At 37.0% G+C, this 20,759-nt stretch overlaps 1 protein-coding gene and 1 long non-coding RNA gene across 3 annotated transcripts; one reads left to right on the top strand and one right to left on the bottom strand.

The window, feature by feature from the left end:
- The first annotated feature begins 370 nt into the window (after positions 1–370).
- On the top strand, positions 371–18,043 carry LOC109173209. Its single transcript, XR_002052867.1, has 4 exons — positions 371–384; positions 1,360–1,365; positions 6,467–6,468; positions 17,968–18,043. It is a non-coding gene; the product is annotated as an uncharacterized LOC109173209 (long non-coding RNA).
- LOC109173208 (plastidial pyruvate kinase 2-like) lies at positions 4,793–12,290 on the bottom strand. 2 transcript variants are annotated; one of them, XM_019322507.1, is made up of 12 exons: positions 11,868–12,289; positions 10,765–11,052; positions 8,285–8,450; positions 7,895–8,029; positions 7,664–7,774; positions 7,460–7,548; positions 7,158–7,220; positions 6,869–7,044; positions 6,530–6,632; positions 6,264–6,412; positions 5,561–5,669; positions 4,793–5,100 (listed from the first exon to the last, which is right to left on the bottom strand). In XM_019322507.1, the coding sequence occupies exons 1-12, from the start codon at positions 12,105–12,107 to the stop codon at positions 4,993–4,995; spliced, it is 1,737 nt and encodes a 578-aa protein (XP_019178052.1). In that variant the 5' UTR covers positions 12,108–12,289; the 3' UTR covers positions 4,793–4,992. The 2 variants fall into 2 exon arrangements, with proteins under 2 accessions (XP_019178052.1, XP_019178053.1); XM_019322508.1 differs by lacking the exons at positions 6,264–6,412; positions 6,530–6,632 and having other exon boundaries at positions 11,868–12,290.
- Positions 18,044–20,759: the final 2,716 nt, after the last annotated feature.

Below are 20,759 nucleotides of genomic sequence, written 5' to 3' on the forward strand. Positions count from 1 at the left end.
AAACCCACTAAGCTGTCGATGTTATTGCACCTCAAAATACAGATGAGGTTACAACTACTGTTGTCAATCACATCCTTCCTGCACCTCAAGAAAATCTTTTCGTGTTGTTTTGTTTGAAAACAATTTATTTAGTACTTGGTGCATTTTCTGTAAAGTTTGATGCTCTGATACCATATTAAGTTTGATTGAAATATATTTTGCTCTGATATCAATTTGATTGAAATATATTTTGCTCTGATGCCAATTTGATTGAAATAAATTACTCTAATGCTACATTAAAATGGAAATGAGGTTGCCCCTGCTGCTGCCGATCTCATATATTTTGCTCTGATACCAATTTGATTGAAATAAAGTACTCTAATGCTACATTAAAATGGAGATGAGGTTGCCCCTGCTGCCGATCTCATCCTCCCTACGCCTCAAAATGCAGATGAGGATGCCCCTGTTACTGCCGATTTCATCCTTCGCTTCAAAATGCAGATGAGGTTGCCCATGCAGCTACCGATCCCATCCTTCATGCACCTCAAAATGCATATGAGGTTGCCCCTGCTGCTGCCGATTTCATCCTCCCTAAGCCTCATGCTGCCGATTTCATCCTCCCTGAGCCTCAAAATGCAGATGCCCTGCTATTGCCGATCTCATCCTCCATGCGTCTCAAAATGCAGATGAGGCTGCCCCTGCTGTTACCGATCTCATCCTTTATGCGCCTCAAAATGCAGATGACGCTGCCCCTGCTGCTGTTGATGCCCCTGCTGCTGATGAAATTGTTCTTGTAGACGATAAAAGTTAGGCTTTTCTTCCTTTCTGGCATTTAATTTAGTTTGAAAGTTAGGGAGGGCTTCATTTTATTTATTTATTTATTTATTATTATTATTATTATTTTGGTGTTCTTTGACCTGCTTGCATGGTCTAAGGTATTTGTTATATATTTTGCAAGCCTAACTTATTGACGGTAACGTTTGAATGTTAATGAAGACTTCTGTTGGTGTTTATGTTTATATATTATTTCATATTTATTTGCTAAAATATTTATTTTATTTATTATAAAATGGTTATAATCATTTTATGATATCTTATTACATAATACTGATTTGGGTCGTGACAAAGTAAGGAGAAAAGCTTCACAGTTAAATGTCACCTTGTATCACTGGGCTCAATATCTGTTTAGGACATTTCAGAAGAAGGTGACAAGTGTTAGAGAGATGTTTTCAGCGGATAGCTTCCCACTTGGTGATACAAGCAGATTCTTACCAGTCCCTTCTATTTTGTGAGAGAGTTTGTTTTTATTTGTATCATGTAACTGAGTTAATTCCACCAAAGATCTTCTGTTTTTTGTGGCAATTTCAAATTTAGTCCCAGACTATCGTTTTTGTCATTTAACAACTATTATTTTTTAGACACTTTTAGTTCTCATTACTTTTTCTATTTTTAGTAAATGCATTTTTATCTACTCATATTTTTCTTTAGTTATTTTTTCGTTTTCAACCCTTTTAATTGGTTTAAGACTTTATTTAAAAAGGGTTGAAAAATATGGTTACTTAGCTAAAGTCTTAATTAACATTTGATGTAGACACTTGTATTGGAACGCATCAGAGCACGCAACATCACATCAAGAGTAAAATTGAGGGAGTAAGAGTTAGGAGTATATGTACTAAAACTCCTATCTCAAAACTCTTTGAAAGTAAACACAAATACTCTGTATAGTATTAATCCATCAACACGTTACTGACAGTGACGAGACAAAAAATTTTGTGGCTGCCTATTTACTATTTAACTGTTGTAGCTGTCTTCTTTAATGAACTACAAATGATTGTGGCGATTACTCTTCAATTCCAAGCTAAGCTTGATTACTTATACTTTAATCTGTATTGTGTTGAGCTTATTTCCAATTAAATATATATAACCCTTGAGAAACAACAGGCCGGCCATATCTAAGCACCAAATTTCTCTCCTTCTCCTTCTAGAATGGAACACAAAATCTTCCAATCCAACTGAGTTGGTCAGCCTGGGTTTATCTCAGGCACAGCGTACCATTTTCAATTAGTGGTTGCGGGTTTTCCTAGTTATCGCAGAAAAACTGATTACTGATGTTTGTTGTAGGAGGAAAGAATTTGTGTACCAAGCAAGAAATGTCTGTAGCTTTGGCTTTCGTTCGTGGCGCAACTTCTTACTCTTTCGTGGTGTATATGAAGATCTTTCCAGCTTGTTAATTAACATCACTTTAGCACTAGTCTAAGATGACCATTTTTTTTGTCCTTTTTGAATTATCTTGGCAAATACAGGCATACAACATGTGTTTTTTGGTCTCTTTTTTTGGATCATTTTGACAAACATGGTAGGAAGCTGCCAGCTTCCTTTCTACCCATATGATAATATGGGGCAAAATGCAGCAATTCTTGTTCTCATTTCTGTTATCAGTTTCATGACATTCTGATCTCTTCATCTAACAAAGAACTGGGGGATAAGGATTGAGGCTGTTACTTTAATGGCTGGTTGTTAAACATCCCAAATTTGTGCATCAAAAGGACTTATAATTTCTATTTCTAGTCACTGTCAGTCTGTCATCAGATAAAGTCATCTTTAATGTCATGATGCATGCTTGAATTGGATATGATAGTTATTAGTTTTACCTCCATTTTTGCTATGTTGGAATAGCTAGATTCCTTTTATCATCCATATGAATATTCATTATATTCTATCCAAAACCCAATTACTAATGCTAAATTTGTAAATTCATCATTATATCTCATCCAAAGCTTTAAGAATAGCTAAAATGAATTACTTGGAAACCGCCAAATAGTTAATTAACCAAATGAATTTTAATTTACAATATGTATTCTGGTTTTATTTAAATAATATATATATATATATATATATATATATATATATATAATAAGTTTTTAACTTTTGACTTTGGCTTCATAATTTGAGATTTGCACAATTATGAAAATTGCTAATATAGATGCATTGAGTTTCTTTAATTTTTACTTTTAGTATTTCTATAAGAATTTCATTAAAATCTAGGTAGAAATGTCAAATAGACCCTTATACGTTGATTGTTTATCTAGCACAATGAATTAAAATATGGTTCATCTAGGCCATTATACTTTCAATTACTTTTTATCTAGCATTTTTTAACAAGTTTCTAACAAGTAATCCATATAATATGCTTACATGGAAAAATAAAATAAAAATAAAATGCTGACATGCTATTTTTCATCTAACTTGCTGTTTTTGTCATTTTTTTTATGTAGAATCTTAACGTATTTTTGGATTATGTTGATTTTTATATGCCTTGAAAGATTCCAACTCCTCATCTGTTGTGAGTGTTGAGTGTGAAAATATGTAGGGGTATTCTAAGCGGAATGCATACATGCTGTTGTTACCATAAATTTGCTCTGCAAAATGTATATTTTTGTCGTGGAGGGATATCCCATTGCCTTCAGAAACATGACCGCTTCCCTCGGGGAGATATGTCAATCTCATTTTTTTGTTGTCTATCTCTCTCTTTCCAGTGCTGCACATTATACCTCATAACACGAAGTTCCTTAGCTTTTACTTTAGTCAAATTCTAACTGTAGCAAGTAAACGCAATCATGTTCTTTTCGTATCTACACTCAAAGGAAGCCGGTTAATTAAGTTACACCTCAAACATTAAATCAAAAGTCATGTTAGTTATTATACCTCAAATGAAGAGCAATATACAAATCATCGTTGTCCCTTAGTCTATTAATCAGCTTTTATTCAAGCTCCTCAATCTCAGCCTCTCAAGTGTGCACCGAAGAGCCTCATAAATGTGCCATCCAAAACCAAAATAAAAACCAATGCCAATGCCAATAAATGGGTTCAAAAACCACAAAAGCGGTAACATACTTATTTTACAGCCGACGGAAAAAATAAATTCACTGTTTTTCTAAAAAATTCGTAGAAGAAATCAACATAATCTGGAAATATGTAAAAAAAAAAAAAAAAAAAAAAAAAAAAAAAAAAAAAATTAAAAATTTAAAAATTTAAAAATTTTAAAAAATTTAAAAATTTTAAATTTTCTGCCAAAAAAAAGTGACAAAAATAGCAAGTTAGATGAAAAAAATAACATGTCAACATTTGTTTTTTTTTATTTTATTTTCCCATTGAAGCAAATTAGATGGGTTACTTGTTAGAAACTTGCTAAAAATACTAGATGAAAAATAATTGAGAATATAAAGATCTAGATGAACCATATTTTAATTTATGGTGCTAGATGAATAATCAATGTTAGTACATGGGACTATTTAACCCTTCTACCAATTGAATGGTTTCTTACGCACTTTCCCAAGATTAAAACCAAAAAAAAAAAAAAAAAAAAAAAAAAAAAAAAAAAAAAAAAGAAGTTAATTTTATTTTTTGTCCTATATAATTGGCAATACAGTTTAGTCTTTTTTTATTATTATTATTAAAAAAAAAAAAAAAAAAAAAAAAAAAAAAAAAAAAACATTCTCATTCCTTTCAAAAGAAAAAAAAAACATTCTCATTTGATTTTAATATTATTATGACATGATTACTTTTTATCATTCATTAACAAAATAGTTTAAATCTCATAAAATACAAATACATTTAAGTCTTCAATTATGAATTTTTTTAAAAAAACTAAAAATATAAATGGTCAACCCATTTTGTATATAAAAAAAAAAAATCAAAATGTCTTTATATTTAATAACATTTCAACAATTTTGCTAATGGGAGAACGAAAAGGACTAAATGTGAATTGTCAACTATAAATCTAGAACCTAAAATGAAATTAACTCAAAAAAAATACTAAAGTAAATTGAATGGTTTTATTCATTACTTGCATTGTTGATGGAATAAAACAAAATCAATAAATAGAAAGCACAATATGTAGAGCAACATATTACAGAAGTAACATGCAACATGAGTTGGGAGTTGGGACAAAAAAGAATAGGGTGGAAGAAAAAAAGGGGTTGAGATATAATACTCCAATTGAAATGAAAGGCTTTAAACTTTCCTAAGTTGAATGTTGTGAGTGGATTGAAGTCGCCAGATTGGTTGTGTGCCACTCTGAACAAGCGCTACCTGCTCTCCTTCCTTCACCATCCCTTGCTTCTGTATTGACAATGAAGCAATTTGTGAACATGAAAGACCACACATATAGTATTACCAGACTACACTAGAAATGTCTGCACGGGCTTAGCTCACTGGTTCAGTAGGCAGTATTTGGGAGGAGAGACCAAAGTTCAAACTTCGACAACTGCAGTGTAAGGATTATGCCCAAAGTGGACAAATCCCTTGTGCACACTGGCATTTGGCTTTGGCCCTGTTTGCTGAGCCATTGAGTAACCGTGATTTACATCCTCCCAAATGCTCTATCAGCCGGGGTTGGGGATTCAACCTTTTGGGAAACGACTATACTAGAAATGATCAATGTCCCGAGTCCTCCCTCCCCCATCCCATTGAAACAAGCAAATAATCAACTCATGATTTCAGAATTTCACATTGGAGTATTTGATTATTGCTCCAAAATGGATTATATTTTAAAATCAAGATATGGTGAGGATGACTTCACCTGCAACATTGACAATGCGTTTGTGAAAGTCTCCTCAGCATCCTTGGAGAACTCCATATAAATTGGGCATACACCTTGGTACAAAGCCAATCTCTGTTGTACCCTCTCCCTGCAATCCAATTCCAACACAAATCAATTAGTGGCATTAAAGACCTGTTAGTAATAATTTGCAACACTGCTAAATTGAGATACAGAGTTTATGAAAAACTAGTTAAAACAACGAAGGTGGAGTAATACAAATTATATCATGTAGCATCATCATGCATATCTATGTCATATCAAGTAATCTTTGTCAGGTGTAAAACACAATTGATATTTCACCATTTCAACAATGCTAATTAGTAAGCCTATAGTGGAAGGAGTGACTCTCCTGTGAGACTGTCTCGCGGATCCTTATCCATGAGACGGGTCAAGTCAAGATGGAAATGTAATACTTGTACTAATTAGGAATAAAGTGTTTGTTACATATAAGGGAAAATGTAATATTTTTGAGGAAAAATGTAATACTTTTAAATCAAAATGTAAAAGTATTACATTTTTTTCAAAAGTATTACACTTTCCTTATAAGTAACAAACACTTTATTCCTGATTAGTATTAAATTTTCCAGTATAAGGATTACATTTTCATCTTGACCCGACCCGTTTCACGGACAAGAATCCGTGAGACGGTCTCACACAAGTTTTTGTAATGGAAGAGACTCACTCATTTGTGAAGGCAAAAATAGTGCCAGAAGGTCGAAAGTGGCTCAGTAAAATGGCCATGGAACCGGTTCTTGTGAAGACAATGATAGAGGTTCCAAGTGTGTTAGACATCATGGTGGCATGGAAAGCAAACATTTCACTCATATGGTTCTGCAGAAAACAAAATTATAGTATGTCATGATACTGGAATAATAGTTTATAAAGCAGTAAGGAAGAGATGCAAGCATAGCAAGAACAAATCAGCCCAATAAACAAATAACAAATAACCTTGAAGGCTTGGCCTAGATTGGATGGTGTTTCACCACCAACAATGGTTGCTTCAGTCCTCAGGGAGACTGTGTGCATAACTTTAACGGCTTTCAGGGGAAACCTGTTTCATTAAATCAAATGGTTTGTTAATAACTAAAATCTATTGTGGAAAACCTTCCACTACACAACTTCTCTTAATACAAAGTATCAAAAAACCATAATCTGTACCCCTTGGCAGGGTTGATTATGTTTACATAAGGGCTGATATGAAAGAGGCATTAACTAAACACCAGGAGAAATAAGTGAGGATCTAAATAGAACAAGGTATGAAAAGTAGCTCATAGAGAGGTCACTTACTTTCCATGAGCTGTTTCACCAGAAAGCATAACAGCATCAGCACCTTCTCTGACTGCAATGGCAATATCTGATACCTCTGCTCGGGTTGGGGTTGGATGAACAATCATGCTTTCTAGCATATTTGTAGCAACAATGACAGCTTTTCCCATACTGCGGCATATCCTGATTATTTCTTCCTGCATTTTATGATGAACAGCTTTACTGTGACTGATCGGTTATACACGGAAACAAATGCCATCATTTGTTAACACTCCAGCCATGGCTATTCTATTCTTCAAGAGGTTATTACCTGCAATAATGGGACATCTTCGATTGGTAGCTCTGCACCAAGATCACCTCTTGCAACCATTGCCTGAAAATTATATACAAAACTGTTAAGATCTTATGTTCATGACTACTGACTATCCACCAAAAGAACAAAAATAGCGATGGAAGTTCATATATTTCATGATAAACAATTAAAATCCACATGCTAGCCAAGCAATTTCTCTGATAAAAAATGAATTCACTTAATACATTAAATACTTTATCTTATAAAATATCAATTGAAATATACCAGAGACCTGGCCAGTGAAAATTTAGGCAAATTACCCCATCAGATGCAGTTATTATTGAATGCAAATTTGGAATGGAATCTGCACTCTCAATTTTGACAATAACATGAATATCTGCACCACAGCCTGTGATAGAAAAGAACGTGACAGAAAATTAAAAAATTAAAACCACCTGCAATATTACACCGGTCATCAACATACTAGCATTCTATTTGGAAGGAAATGCACCATATGAATTTACTTTTCAAATAATTCTTCAATTCATGAACCACTGCAGCATCTTTGACAAAAGAAACAGCATAAAAGTCTACTTTATTGTCCACTCCAAACTTGATGTCATCCCAGTCCTTTTCTGTTGTATTTTGATGAGAAAGAATAATAACCAAGTAAGAGCATATTTGTTTCTGCAGCGTACAGACAATAAAAATGTATACATGATATAAAATGAGATTTAAAGGATAATGGTTATGACCAGTAATAGATGGAAGTGTGGCACTTTTGCCTCGAACATTAAGATGTCTTCTAGATTTAAGCTCTCCTCCATCAATAACTTCACACTTCACTGAATCTTTCGTCTTGGATTTCACCATTAAAGACATCATGCCACCTATAATAGAAATTATTTAAGTACATATTTCCTTCAATTCAAAGCAGAAAGTGTCAGGTTAAAGCCCAGCTAAAGTTCAACCTTTCCTGATATAGAGTGGAAAGTCATTTATCACAAAAGTCCACTAAGAAAAACTTGTTATTACATTCTCTAATGTGTTAACCTAGTAGAATTGCATTTGGTGATTCCAAACACAATGATAAATCATCAACAAAGTGAAAAGAAAAAATATAGAAAGAAGAAACACTGGCATACCATCAACGAGGAGCATGTCCCCAACTTCAACATCATTTATGAAATCATCATAGTTCACACTGACACAATCAGCTGTGCCAACACCCCTTTGAATTGTGAAACTGAATTCCTGTCCACTTTTTAAAGTGATTGGTTGGGGTAAGTCACCACTCCTAACCTCAGGACCCTGCCAGTTTGAAAATCACAGTACATAAGAAAGTATGACTTGTCAACCAAATAAGAAAGAGTTTGATACTATTAAAAAATAATTAACAAAATATAAGTAGTCCATAATGTATACATAATTTATAATTGCAGTATCTTAAGAAAAAGAACTGCAAGGACATGATTCATGAGTCAGAAGTTTGCTCAATTAGAAACAAAAGCAAAGGCTAAAGAACTACTTCCTTTTGTTTCTCCCTTTAAGTGGAAAAACATTACCAACTAAATGTAATTCTAAGCTTCTAACAGTTAAAAACACAAGAAACCAGGTAGTTTCTACTTTCTATGCTTAGAAAATGTATAATTTGGACAAATGGCTGTCTTCATTGCTAGGTCAGAAAGCAAATAGGGCATGGACCTACAATATTAAAAAGGGAAAATGACAAAATAAGCCCTTGAACTATTTGAGAAAGTTCAATTGCACCCTCAAATTAGAAAAAAGCTCCACATAAACTATAACTTTTTGCCAGTAAACTACGGGTTATAACCAGTTACCACTTATTTGGCTGTTGTGTCCATATTTTGCTAATGTGACCCCGTCTTTTCTTAGTTGGCAATTTTCTTTTTATTATTATTATTATTATTATTATTATTATTATTATTATTATTATTATTATTATAATAATAATAATAATTCAGAAAAAGGTTCAAATTAGCCACCAAACTACACGCAAAAGTGCAATTGGGTCATCCAACTCAAAAAAAGTGCAATTAGGTCCCTCAACTGGCTAAAATTATGCAATTCAACCAAATTTGATCTTTTCCTCAGGTCATTGCTGACGTGGCAGTAAACATATTAAAAATTTATTATTTTTTAACTTATTTTAAATAAAAAAAAAATCCCCCCCCCCACCCTCCCCTTCTTCATGTCTGGCCAGAGGTGAAGGAACTTTTTTGTCTCCAAGTTGGATACGAAAAACCAGGCCGGAGACGAAGAAAACAGAATTATTGAAATAAATTTTTTTAAAATAATTTTTAAATAAGATAACCGCTACGTCAACGATGACTTGAGAAACCAGTCAAATTTGGTCGAATTGCATAATTTTAAACAGTTTAGGGACATAATTGCACTTTTTTTTGAATTAGATTGCCTAATTGCACTTTTGTATGTAGTTCGGTGGCTAATTTGAACCTTTTTTCCTAATAATTCATCTTTTTTATTGAACAAAGTCAACAGAACAAGCTCAACACCACCACAAATTTCACCAATGAAGCCACCTTAGTCTTCTAGATCAGATTAGGACAAAATCTAGATCCTTTTTATTTTTTATTTATTTATTTATTTTGCTTCTGTAGTCATCTTGTGCAAACTGCAAGATCATATTTGTTCTCTTTTCTGTTTTTTTTTTCTTTGTTGCTGCTGCTTCTATAGTCATCTTGTGTGAGATCTTCCTCTTCTCCAGTGACTTTGTCTGGATCTAATCTAGATGAAGTCCTTCTTAGACGAATATTTATTTTCATCTTGTTTACTCGCAACACAAATATCCCAGCTGTACTGAACCCTAGCCATCATTAAGCTTCTCATTGGCAAGGTAGCCATAGGTCCAAAAATAAAAGGTAATGAATGTTTTTGTCCAGATTTGGACATATAATAATAATAATAATAATATTTTATTTATTTATTTATTATTATTATTATTATTATTATTATTATTATTATTATTATAAGTTTCAAAAAGAGAGATTCCATTGCCAAATCAATAAAAATAAATAAATAAATAAATAATTAAAAAAAAAAAAAAAAAAAAAAAAAAAGCATCACATTATACATTGTTAGCTAACTGTTCTTAACCTACAAAAAGTAGAATTTGCATCATTTTTCAAGTTTACATGTCTATTTGAAGTTTTTTAGTTCAAGGTTGCAATTGAACTTTTCCAAATAGTTCAAGGGCTTGTTTTTCCCTTTTCCCCTTAAAAAACCAATGGAGACTCCTTGATGGTGTTAAGAGTCCCACATTGAAAAAATAAGAGAGAATATATGGGTTTATAAGGCCATGGGTTAGACTAGCTAAATTGAAGTGAGAAGAATCTCTTAACAAACCATGTCAGAACTGCCAACAATTTAACTCAAAACCTACACAACCACTCTAACACATTGGTGGGAAGTGGGAACCATTCAACCACCTTTGTCTAAGCAATTTCCTGAACTGTAGGTCATTATTAGTCCTTTTGGGAAACCAAATGATGCAATAAACAAGAGAAGTTTGTCACCCATCCTATAGCAAGTGATGATGATGATAATAATAATAATTAATAATTGAATGAATGGATAAACTTACCTTGGTATCAAGCATGATGGCAATGACATTGTCTTTGGATTGGGCATTATATTCCTTCACCAAATCAATCACCTTTTGATGAGAAGCATGGTCTCCATGAGACATGTTGAGACGAGCAACATTCATTCCAGCTTCAGCCAGCTTCCAGATCATTTCTTTTGTGTTGGTAGAAGGACCAATTGTGCAAACTATCTTTGTTTTACGCCCCACTGTGGGTTTAGACCACATACCCACTGAAGTGTTACCAAGTTGCGGAATTGTCCGTAAATACTGAATTTGTTCTTCACCCTGAATGAAAAACAGGAATTATAAAGCAATCAGTAAACTATGACAACAATGAACCACAATTGTTTACGTTCTGAATTTGTGATCCAACTCTGAAATATTTCAAAACATTCATCCTTCAATTAAGAGGGTACCATTTCTCATTAGCACATAAATCACAAAGTATGTATACTGGTATACAACAACTTAACAAGATGTTTACAAATCTTACTTATGTAACCCGGGAACTGTGGAAGTTGCAGAACATGTTGCTCATATTATATTGTATCTTAACTCCCTAATTATTCATGTGAGTTAAAATTTATAGTTCAAAATCTTTAATGTGAAAATTTACAAAAAAAAAAAAGATGTGTGATTCTTATTAACTTGAGTACTTCTAAGAAAAATACCAGAAGTGTATAATTTATCAAATAACCACATTTCTTGTTATCTTTTTTTTCACATAATATATGACTAATCTGCATGCACCTGAAAGATAATTAATTTCTTTCATTTAGCACAGACCTCAGATAGTCTCTTCAAGAGGTAATCTCTTCGAATTTACCTTGGACCTATGTTCTGATTCAATTCCAATTATCCTGGAACACCTACCCTCCCGGCTCATAAATGAAACCAAAACTCGAATTCTGGAAAAATATCCTAAGAAAACTAAAAAAAAAGGAACAAAGAAGCAAGTTGCAAACTCAAAAAGTAATCATGCTTTTCAAAACACTGCCTTCTTTCCAAATTTTCTTTCCACTATTTCTATAAACATAATCTTATATCAAGTAAAACTAAACAATGAAAGGATGCAAAACTCTTGGCAGTAAAAATGCGACCTGGGAAACATCGGCAGGAGACACGGGAAGGACTTGGGGCTCAGGGCGTGCAGATATCTTGGCAGTAATGACAGGCGCATTAATCCGCACAGCTTTAGAGCTTTTGCTCCGCCCACTCCGAGCCAACAATGTCGAGCCGAAGCCAGCCGCCTTGAGCTTCTCTACTCTTCTGTTGAGTGATCCGCAGCTAGGGCTCGGGAACGAGCTCTGAATCGACCGAGTAGCCACCACCTGAGCCATTCTTCCTCCTAGACTTTTAGAGAGAGTGAGAGAATTTGGAATTTAGAGAGAGAAAGTGAAGTGCTGGAGAAATGTGAGCGAAGAGTATAAAGGTGCGGCGGCGGAAATGAGAGACTTTGAAGAAATCGCCGCTGAGTTTGGCGGAAGGGGGCTCTGAACTTCGTTTGTATCGAAATGGAAAAATGGAGGGGACGATTATGAGCAAATACCAATTTTGGTCTTTAATTTTTATCAATTTTAATTTAGGACTATTGTTTTAGTACCAATTTTTATCTATAATTATTATTTTAGTGTCAAAATTTATCACGTCGGTCACCTCTTCGTTTAAGACATGCCGAAATATGAAATTATTAAGGGTAGTTTCGTGTTTTTCAAATTAGGATCCCTATTTGAGTATGAATAAATGGATTTAAGCCCTGAGATCTATCACAATTCGCAATTTTCCTCCTCAAATTAAGGTAGAATGAGGATGAGAACTGCGAATTGAGATCGATCTTAAGGTTTAAATTCATTTATTTATGCTCAAAGTATAATCTTAAGTTGAAAAGGATTAAAATGCCCTTAAAATTTTTAGATTTCGGGATGTTTTAAATAGATGGGTGACCGACGTGATGAATTTTGGTACTAAAATAATAGTCGTAGATTAAAATTGGTACTAAAATAATAGTCGTGGATGAAAATTGGTTTGAAATTAAACATGTGGACCAAAACCGTCATTTTGCTAATACTCGTGGGACCAAAATTGGTATTTGCTAGGACGATTATTATTATTGTTATTATTATTATTACTAGTATTTTTTATGCACGATGTGCAAAAAATAGGTGCCCAACATTAATACATTATATTAAAATTTTAAACTTATTTAGATTTTTAGATATTTAAATTATTCTAAATAATAATAATAATAATGTAAATCATTTTTATAAATTTGATATTTATATTTATGTAATAATTAACATATAACTCAAATATTTAATGTGTATATATTATTAATGAAGAAGATAAGAAAATATATGTTAGATGCATGTGCATGGTAACAATGGCGGAAAAGATAACGGAAGTTATAACGGTAGGAATATGTTTGTCCAAAATATTTTAATGTACAACTTTTATAGCATAATGTACAAAAAAACTTAACGGACATAAATCAGGGGTATAACTTTCATTCACACTTATAATGTTTTTAGATTATTATTATTATTATTATTATTATTATTATTATTATTATTGTTGTTGTTGTTTTTTTTTTTTTTTTGATAAAAAGCCATTCAATAAACTCAAAGCAAACCCGCAATACAAGGTGGCGGGATAGCCTCCCACACGGCAAGGACAGAGTTTGAACTAGTTGCCCGGGCTAGTGCATGAACCACTTGGTTCGCTGACCTTCTGACATGGTGAACTCGGACGTTCCCTATGTCACTTGCAATGTCTCTGCATTGCTTTACTACCAAACCAACATAAGATAAATCCTGACTACTAGAATTAAAACTAGTGCATAAATTCATACAGTCTGAATCAACAAAATAAAAAGACATCGGGCGATTCTTCAACCAAGAAAGGGCTTCCTTAAACGCTAAGGCCTCCGCAAGATAAGCATCTGACACACCCGGCAGCCTCCCACCACACGCCGCTATGAACTCACCATTGTGATGCCTTATAACCACGCCAAAAGAGGCATACTGACCATGCAGAGCAGCGTCTATGTTGCATTTTAACGTTCCAACCGGCGATGGCACCCAAGCATGTGTTGGACTTTGCTGGGGATTCAAGTTAGAGTTTATAATACCCTCCCATGCGTTAAGCTCGTTACTCACATAACCTCGCATTTGGGTAATAGTCCACAGCTTCCCGTTCCACACGACATCATTCCTAACCTTCCACATAATCCAGAACCTGCATGCCATTACCACAGCTCGTGCTTCATCTTGATGGTTTAGGTTCTCCTCCACAAACTGTTCTAGGTTGGTTCCATGCAACACATATGCCACACCCCAAAGCTGACTAGCCATTGGGCATTCACATAATATATGCACAATGGTTTCCATCGCAACAGCACACAGCGGACAAGTGACAACCCCCTCCAACGTAAACCCTTTTATCCTTTAACACCTCCTTTACATGCAGAATTCCCCTCAAACAACGCCATAAAAAACTCCTTATTTTCGGTGGTACCTTCAAACGCCACAGCTTGCGCCAAAGCACAAAAGATTGCACCTGTTGGACACTATTATTTTCGAACAACAGCTTGTAACCATGTTTAACAGTATACTGCCCCCAAGTCATTCCTCCAGCACCACACATCGCTATGCTCCACTGCAGTTGGTGTACTTAAAACCCTGTTCACGTCAGTAGGCAGTAAAATGTCTCTCAACAAATCTACATCCCATGCACCTTCAGGGGTCATAAGGTTACTTATTGTGGCATGTCTTAACTCCTCGTAATAGTCTGTGTCTAACCTCGGATTGTCCACATCCGCCAACCAGTTAACACCCCAAACTAGCGTGTCCCTTCCATTCCCAATCCTTTGGCCGACCCCCTCCCTCAACAGATGTTGTGCCGCCAAAATGATTCTCCATAAGTAACTAGGATTGTGGCCCAAAGTTGCTGTTAAAAAGTTCCCATTCGGAAAGTACCTAGCTTTTAAAATCCTGCAAACAAGGGAGTTAGGAGTGGTGAGGATACGCCACCCCTGCTTAGCTAGCAATGCAATGTTGAACTCATGCAACCTCTTGAAACCCATCCCCCCCACATGTTTCAGATGAGCTAATCGTGCCCAACTGAACCAATGAATCCCCTTCCTATCCGACTCACCATTCTCTCACCAAAACCGATTCATAATATTCTCAATGGCATAACATGTAGATTTTGGCAACAGAAAAACAGACATTGCAAAAATTGGCATTGACGATGCTACACTCTTTAACAAGACCTCTTTCCTAGCTCTAGACAAGAGCTTTTTCTGCCAGGCCGACACTCTATCCCTCACTCGTTGTTTAATATAACGGAAAATTGACCTCTTATTATGCCCCAAAAATGATGGCAACCCCAAATAATTTCCAAAGTGTGGGACTTGCGGGACACCGAACAGGTTCGCAACAAGGTCCCTCGACTGGTGGCTGGAATTCTGACTAAACATGATACTGGACTTATTAAAATTGATAGCCTGACCTGAAGCTGCGCAGTATGCTTGTAAGCAGCTTTTAACCTCCATGGCCTCCATTCCATTTGCTTTGAAAAAAAGCATACTGTCGTCCACGAAGAAAAGGTGGGAAACAGATGGGGCACCCCGTGGTACTCGTATCCCATGTATTGCTCCACTTACCTCCACCTGTTGCAAGATCAAAGATAACCCTTTAGCGCAAATAATGAACAAGTAAGGTGATATCGGATCACCTTGTCTAATACCCCGCGAGGGAACCACCAAACCTGCATCTTCACCATTCAATAAAATGTTATACCGCACCGAGTTAACGCATAGCATAACAAGGTCAACCCATTTGTGGGCAAACCCTAAAGCTAGCATCATACCCTCCAGAAATCCCCACTCCATACGGTCGTAGGCTTTCGCCATGTCCAGTTTCAAAGTTGCCCAACCCACTACACCCTCCCTCTTACGCCTTAGGTAATGCCTTATCTCCCCCGCCATTATTATATTGTTCGTTATCAGTCTATTAGGCACAAAAGCACTCTGACTTGCAGAAATAACATTATCCAGTACCGCTTTCATCCGGTTTGCTACAACCTTGGCAATGACCTTATAGGCCACATTACACAAGGCTATAGGGCGCAGGTCCGCTACTGTCTCAGGGTTTTTTTTCTTTGGTATTAAAACCACATTAGTGTTATTTAGAGCAGGTGAAAAATAGCAATTATTTATACAACTTGTCACAAAATCAGTGAGATCCCTCCCAGTTATAGACCAAAAACTATGGTAAAAAGATGGGCACATACCATCCGGACCCGGAGCTTTATCCGGAGCCATCGAGAAAACTGCGGCCTTCACTTCTTCCGGTGCAAGGAGGTGCACATTCATCTCATCGGTGATACGGCCCTGCACACGCTGCAACAGATTTCCACTCGTAGCAGATGCCCGGAAGATATCAGTATAATACCTTACTACCTCAGGTGTCATAGCCGAACCCTCTAGCCACACGCCCTGGGGTCCCGCAGCCTTAGCAACACATTATTCCGCCGCCAACTCGTAGCAGATTTGTGAAAAAAACCGCATGTTACTATCACCATCTTTTAGCCACAATTGCTTCGCTCTCTGTCTCCAGTAAATATCCTCCTGAGCCAACAACCAGCACAACTCCTTTTCCAACCGCACATACAAGTTCACATCATGCTGCACACGGCTGCTACGCAAACGCTCCAGCCTTGTTCTCAATTGTTGTACTTTCCTACCAAACTTCACAAAATACTCCCCACCCCAGCGTAACAAATCGGCACCACACTGTTCTATACGTTGGATGAATGTCCCCCCCCCCCCCCCCCCCCACAGTCCAGGACTGCTCCACCACCTGCCTACATTCCCCATCCAGTAACCAAGCAGACTCGAACCTGAATCTCCTGCTTACCCGCCGATTTGGCCTTACTTCTAGATCCAGAATTATAGCACTATGATCAGAATTAAAAGTTATCAGATTTCTAATTGTTGCCTCTGAAAACATAGCACACCATTCCACAGTTGCCACAGCCTGTCCAACCATTCTTGCACCCAATGTTCTGTGCATCTCCCCTTCTCCCATGTAAACTCATGGTCTACCATTCCCAGATCATTGAGCCCACAATCGTGCAACGTTCCCGAAAAGCCCCGAATGAGACTATCTAAGTGAACACGACCGCCCCACTTCTCAGCATGGCTAGCTATCGTTAAAGTCCCCAATAACGACCCACGGCAACCTTGATCTCGACTTCAAACCCCTAAGCAAATCCCATGACAACTGTCTATGCGCCTTGGTCAGCGTAGCCATAGAAACAAGTAAGACGCCACGGCTCCTGACCCGGTAGATTGACCATCACGTCAATATGGTTCCTCGAATACCCCAGTAAAGTCGCCATGTCTCGCTCCCTCCACAACAGCGCTAGGTCACCTCCTCGGCCAACCCTATCCACCGCAAACAACCCTTCAAACCCCATCCTTATTCGCACCCTTTCTACAGCAAAAGTTGTTGTTGTTGTTGTTGTTTATTTTTTCATAGTAATGAGCTTCTTAAAATATAATTTAAGAATAATGGTCAAACAGACTATCGAATTGCACAGGATAATGCAATTAGGCCACTGAACTTAAAAAATAATTATTATTGAGTCCTTGACACTTGGGCTTCTATTATTATTCTTCTTTTGGCATCATATGGGCACCTTTAGAAATAGTTTTCTTATTACAGACACCTTTAGAAGTAGTTTTCTTATTACAATTTGTTCAGTTTCTAATTAACAGGGACAACATTATGTTGAAGTTCTAACAATTATTTCTGCTTTTTGAACCTATTCATAGTTGTTTTTCTTGCCTGGGATTAAATCTCCACGCTTGATTAATTTGGACTGAAAATGATTTTCATTCATTTCTGCTACAGGTCAGCCACCCAAAAGGAAGACATGATCGTGGGGTTCTGGATATTGGGGTGTGGCCGGATTGGAAAACTGATTTACAGAGATTGGTCGACAAAAGGAATGAAAAAGCTCCTCTTCTCCGACATCCCTCTCTTCTCCGACATCCCTCATCTTCTCCGACATCCTAGCTTCGTGTTCCTCTTCTCCGAGCGACATCCTGAACTAGTTCCCGGCGGAACCTCCGCGTCCTCGCTTCGGTCTGCCGGTCGCGGCGACTGTGAACTGCGCCGACAACATTATCAGTAGCAACAGTGATAATAATAACTGCAGTGAAGACAAGGCAGAAAACCAAGATGAAGAAGAGGAATAAGAGGAAAGGGAGAAAGAAGAGCTTCGTGTTTTCTGATCGGAGAAGTCGGAAATGGGAAGAAGCTGATTGGAGAAGAAACAAAACATTGTAAAATGACTATAATACCCTAATGATTTGACCTATTTAGATTTTCCGGTCATAATTCGCTGGTAATTTGGCCGGCGTGACCAAAGTTGATAGAAATTGCATAGTCAAGGTACTAAATGAATATTTTTTAAAATCAAGTGTTGCAATTAACACAACCCCAATAGTCAGTGGACCAAAATTGAAATTTTCTCAATTTTCTCTATGTTCTATTAACTTTTGTTATAGTTTACACATTTTAGTATTTACGTATTGAATTTATTTTTATCTAAAACTTGAATTTGGAATATTTAACAAATAGAAAATTTGAGAAATGAAGAATTGAAAAATAGAAAATTGAAGATATGAAAAATTAAAAAAAAAAAAAAAGTGAAAAACATATATATGAACTAAACATTCATTCATATGAACTCTATCTACTTCCTCCAAATTTCTTCCAACACTTCATATAAATTTTTTAAGTGTTCATTTTTGTTCAAGTTTACCATACGGTTTATTTAAGTGCTCGAATAAATTGTAGTAATTTATTGTATCTCGAAAAATCGAAACTTCAACGCTCCTAGCTAGCATCTATAGGAGGAAGCAAATTGATTTTATTTTGAGAAAATAACCTTAATGCATTAAATCATCTTCAAGACAAGTTACAAGATAAACTGGTGGCATATCCAACCACTCATCACAATCTGGCATAGAAACAGCCGCCCGGGCAAGAACGTGGGCAGCCTGATTCGCAGACCATTTTGCAAAACAGAATTCGGCATCATTAATGGAAGATGCCAATTCTTTTATATCTCCTACCAAAAAGCCAAAAGAAGAAGAAAAAGGTTCACCGACTATGGCATTAAAAAGCAATTGTGAATCGGTCTCAACATCAACTGAACCCATACCCGTATTTCTAAGCCAAGTTAGCGCTTCTCGAACACATAGGGCCTCTGCCTCTTTAACATCATAAGACACGTCCACCCTTTGAGTCTTGGCCGCCAGAAAACGCCCATCATCATCCCTTAGTATCCACCCGAGGCCCGTCCGACCATTCTGGCTATCAATAGAAGCATCTGTATTCATCTTCAACCAGCCCCTTCTCGGCCTTCTCCACCTTTCCGTAACCCTCTCCCCCTGCTGCACCCCATCACCTTCCTACGCTGCACACCAATTTTCCCAGTACACCATTGTCCGGCGCAACACCAACTCCATATCCCACGGTTTTGCATTCCACACTGAGTCATTCCTGCTAGTCCACAAGCCCCAACATAACATCATAAATTTACACAATTGGTCCCCATGCAGTAAAGTAGCGCACTTAAAGAGCCATTCAATTACATTGCCAGCAGACACATTACGTACTGGGAGTCCTAGTTTCCTCCATGCCATCCCCGTTTCACGGCAAGCAGCAAAAAGATGGTATGAGCTTTCATACTCATTCCTGCACATATGACACATCAAATTACAATTAACATGCCTCAACGTCAAAGCATCCCGTGTTGGCAAGTAGGACGAAGCCAGCTGCCAAATAAACATTTTCACCTTAGGTGGTACCCTAAGGTTCCAAATAGTCGCCCATGGCCTATCATCATCAACATGTCTAGCAAGGCATTTATAGCAAGACCTTACTGTGAAGGTGCCTTTAGAATCCCACCGCCACACCCACGTATCCGGCGGCTTCCGGATACTAATCGGAATTTGTAAAATTAGATTAGCATCCCTTATATCAAACAAGTCCATTACACACCCCACATCCCAGCACGTACCTTGTTCATTCAATAAAGACACAACCGGGGTGCTTGACACTGATTCATGCAAAACCGTCTGTACATATGGGCACTCATCATCCGGCAGCCATGCATCACTTCCTATCACTGTAGTTCGGCCATCCCCCACACTCCGCCGGCAACCCTCTCTTAGCAGCTGTTGTACCGCCATCATTCCTCGCCAAATATACGAAGGGTTAGACCCCTCTCCTGCTTCAAAATAGGATCCATGAGGATAATACCGTGCCTTATACACAGGGGCGACTAGAGAACTCGGTTCCTTTACCAGACGCCATGCCTGCTTAGCAAGCAATGCTAAGTTCATTTCGCGCAAGGTTCTAAACCCCAGCCCTCCCTTACTCTTAGGTACACACAGCCCTTCCCAAGCCCGCCACCGCAACCCCCTTCCATTTACTGCCGCCCCAGTCCACCAAAAAGAATTCATTATTGTCTCGACCTCCTTACATAAAGTACTGGGCAACAGGAACACCATCATCGCATACGCCGGCATAGCCTGAATAACATTCTTTAGCATGACCTCCCGACCTGCCCTCGACAAAAACCTCGCATTCCAACTCCTTATCTTCGTTAAAATCTTTTCCTTAATGAAACCAAGGACCTCCTTCTTCCGCCTGCCAACCAAAGATGGGAGTCCTAGATACCGGCCAGTAGTATCTCCTTCGTGAACTCCCAAAACTCTCACCACATCATCCCTGGACAGCTGATTTGTATTGGTACTAAAACAAATAACCGACTTCTCATAATTCACCTTCTGGCCCGATGCAGTCGCATAAACATCAAGCACGGCCCTCATCGTGTTACTTTCTTGCAAATTTGCCCTGAAAAACAAGAAACAGTCGTCTGCAAACAGTAAATGTGAAATTGGCAGTGCCCCC

This window comes from Ipomoea nil, unplaced genomic scaffold (assembly GCF_001879475.1).
Source record: "Ipomoea nil cultivar Tokyo-kokei standard unplaced genomic scaffold, Asagao_1.1 scaffold0465, whole genome shotgun sequence".
Taxonomy (NCBI): Eukaryota; Viridiplantae; Streptophyta; class Magnoliopsida; order Solanales; family Convolvulaceae; genus Ipomoea; species Ipomoea nil.

What these genes read in the sequence shown, in the direction of transcription:
- LOC109173208 (XM_019322507.1), bottom strand. Translation starts at nt 12,107, where the DNA reads ATGGCTCAGGTGGTGGCTACTCGGTCGATTCAGAGCTCGTTCCCGAGC. An exon ending in GGTGAAACAGCTCATGGAAA is followed by an intron (nt 6,633 to 6,868) that starts GTAAGTGACCTC and finishes TTAATGAAACAG; the next exon opens with GTTTCCCCTGAAAGCCGTTA. An exon ending in ATTTTTGCCTTCACAAATGA is followed by an intron (nt 5,670 to 6,263) that starts GTGAGTCTCTTC and finishes ATTGGATTGCAG; the next exon opens with GGAGAGGGTACAACAGAGAT.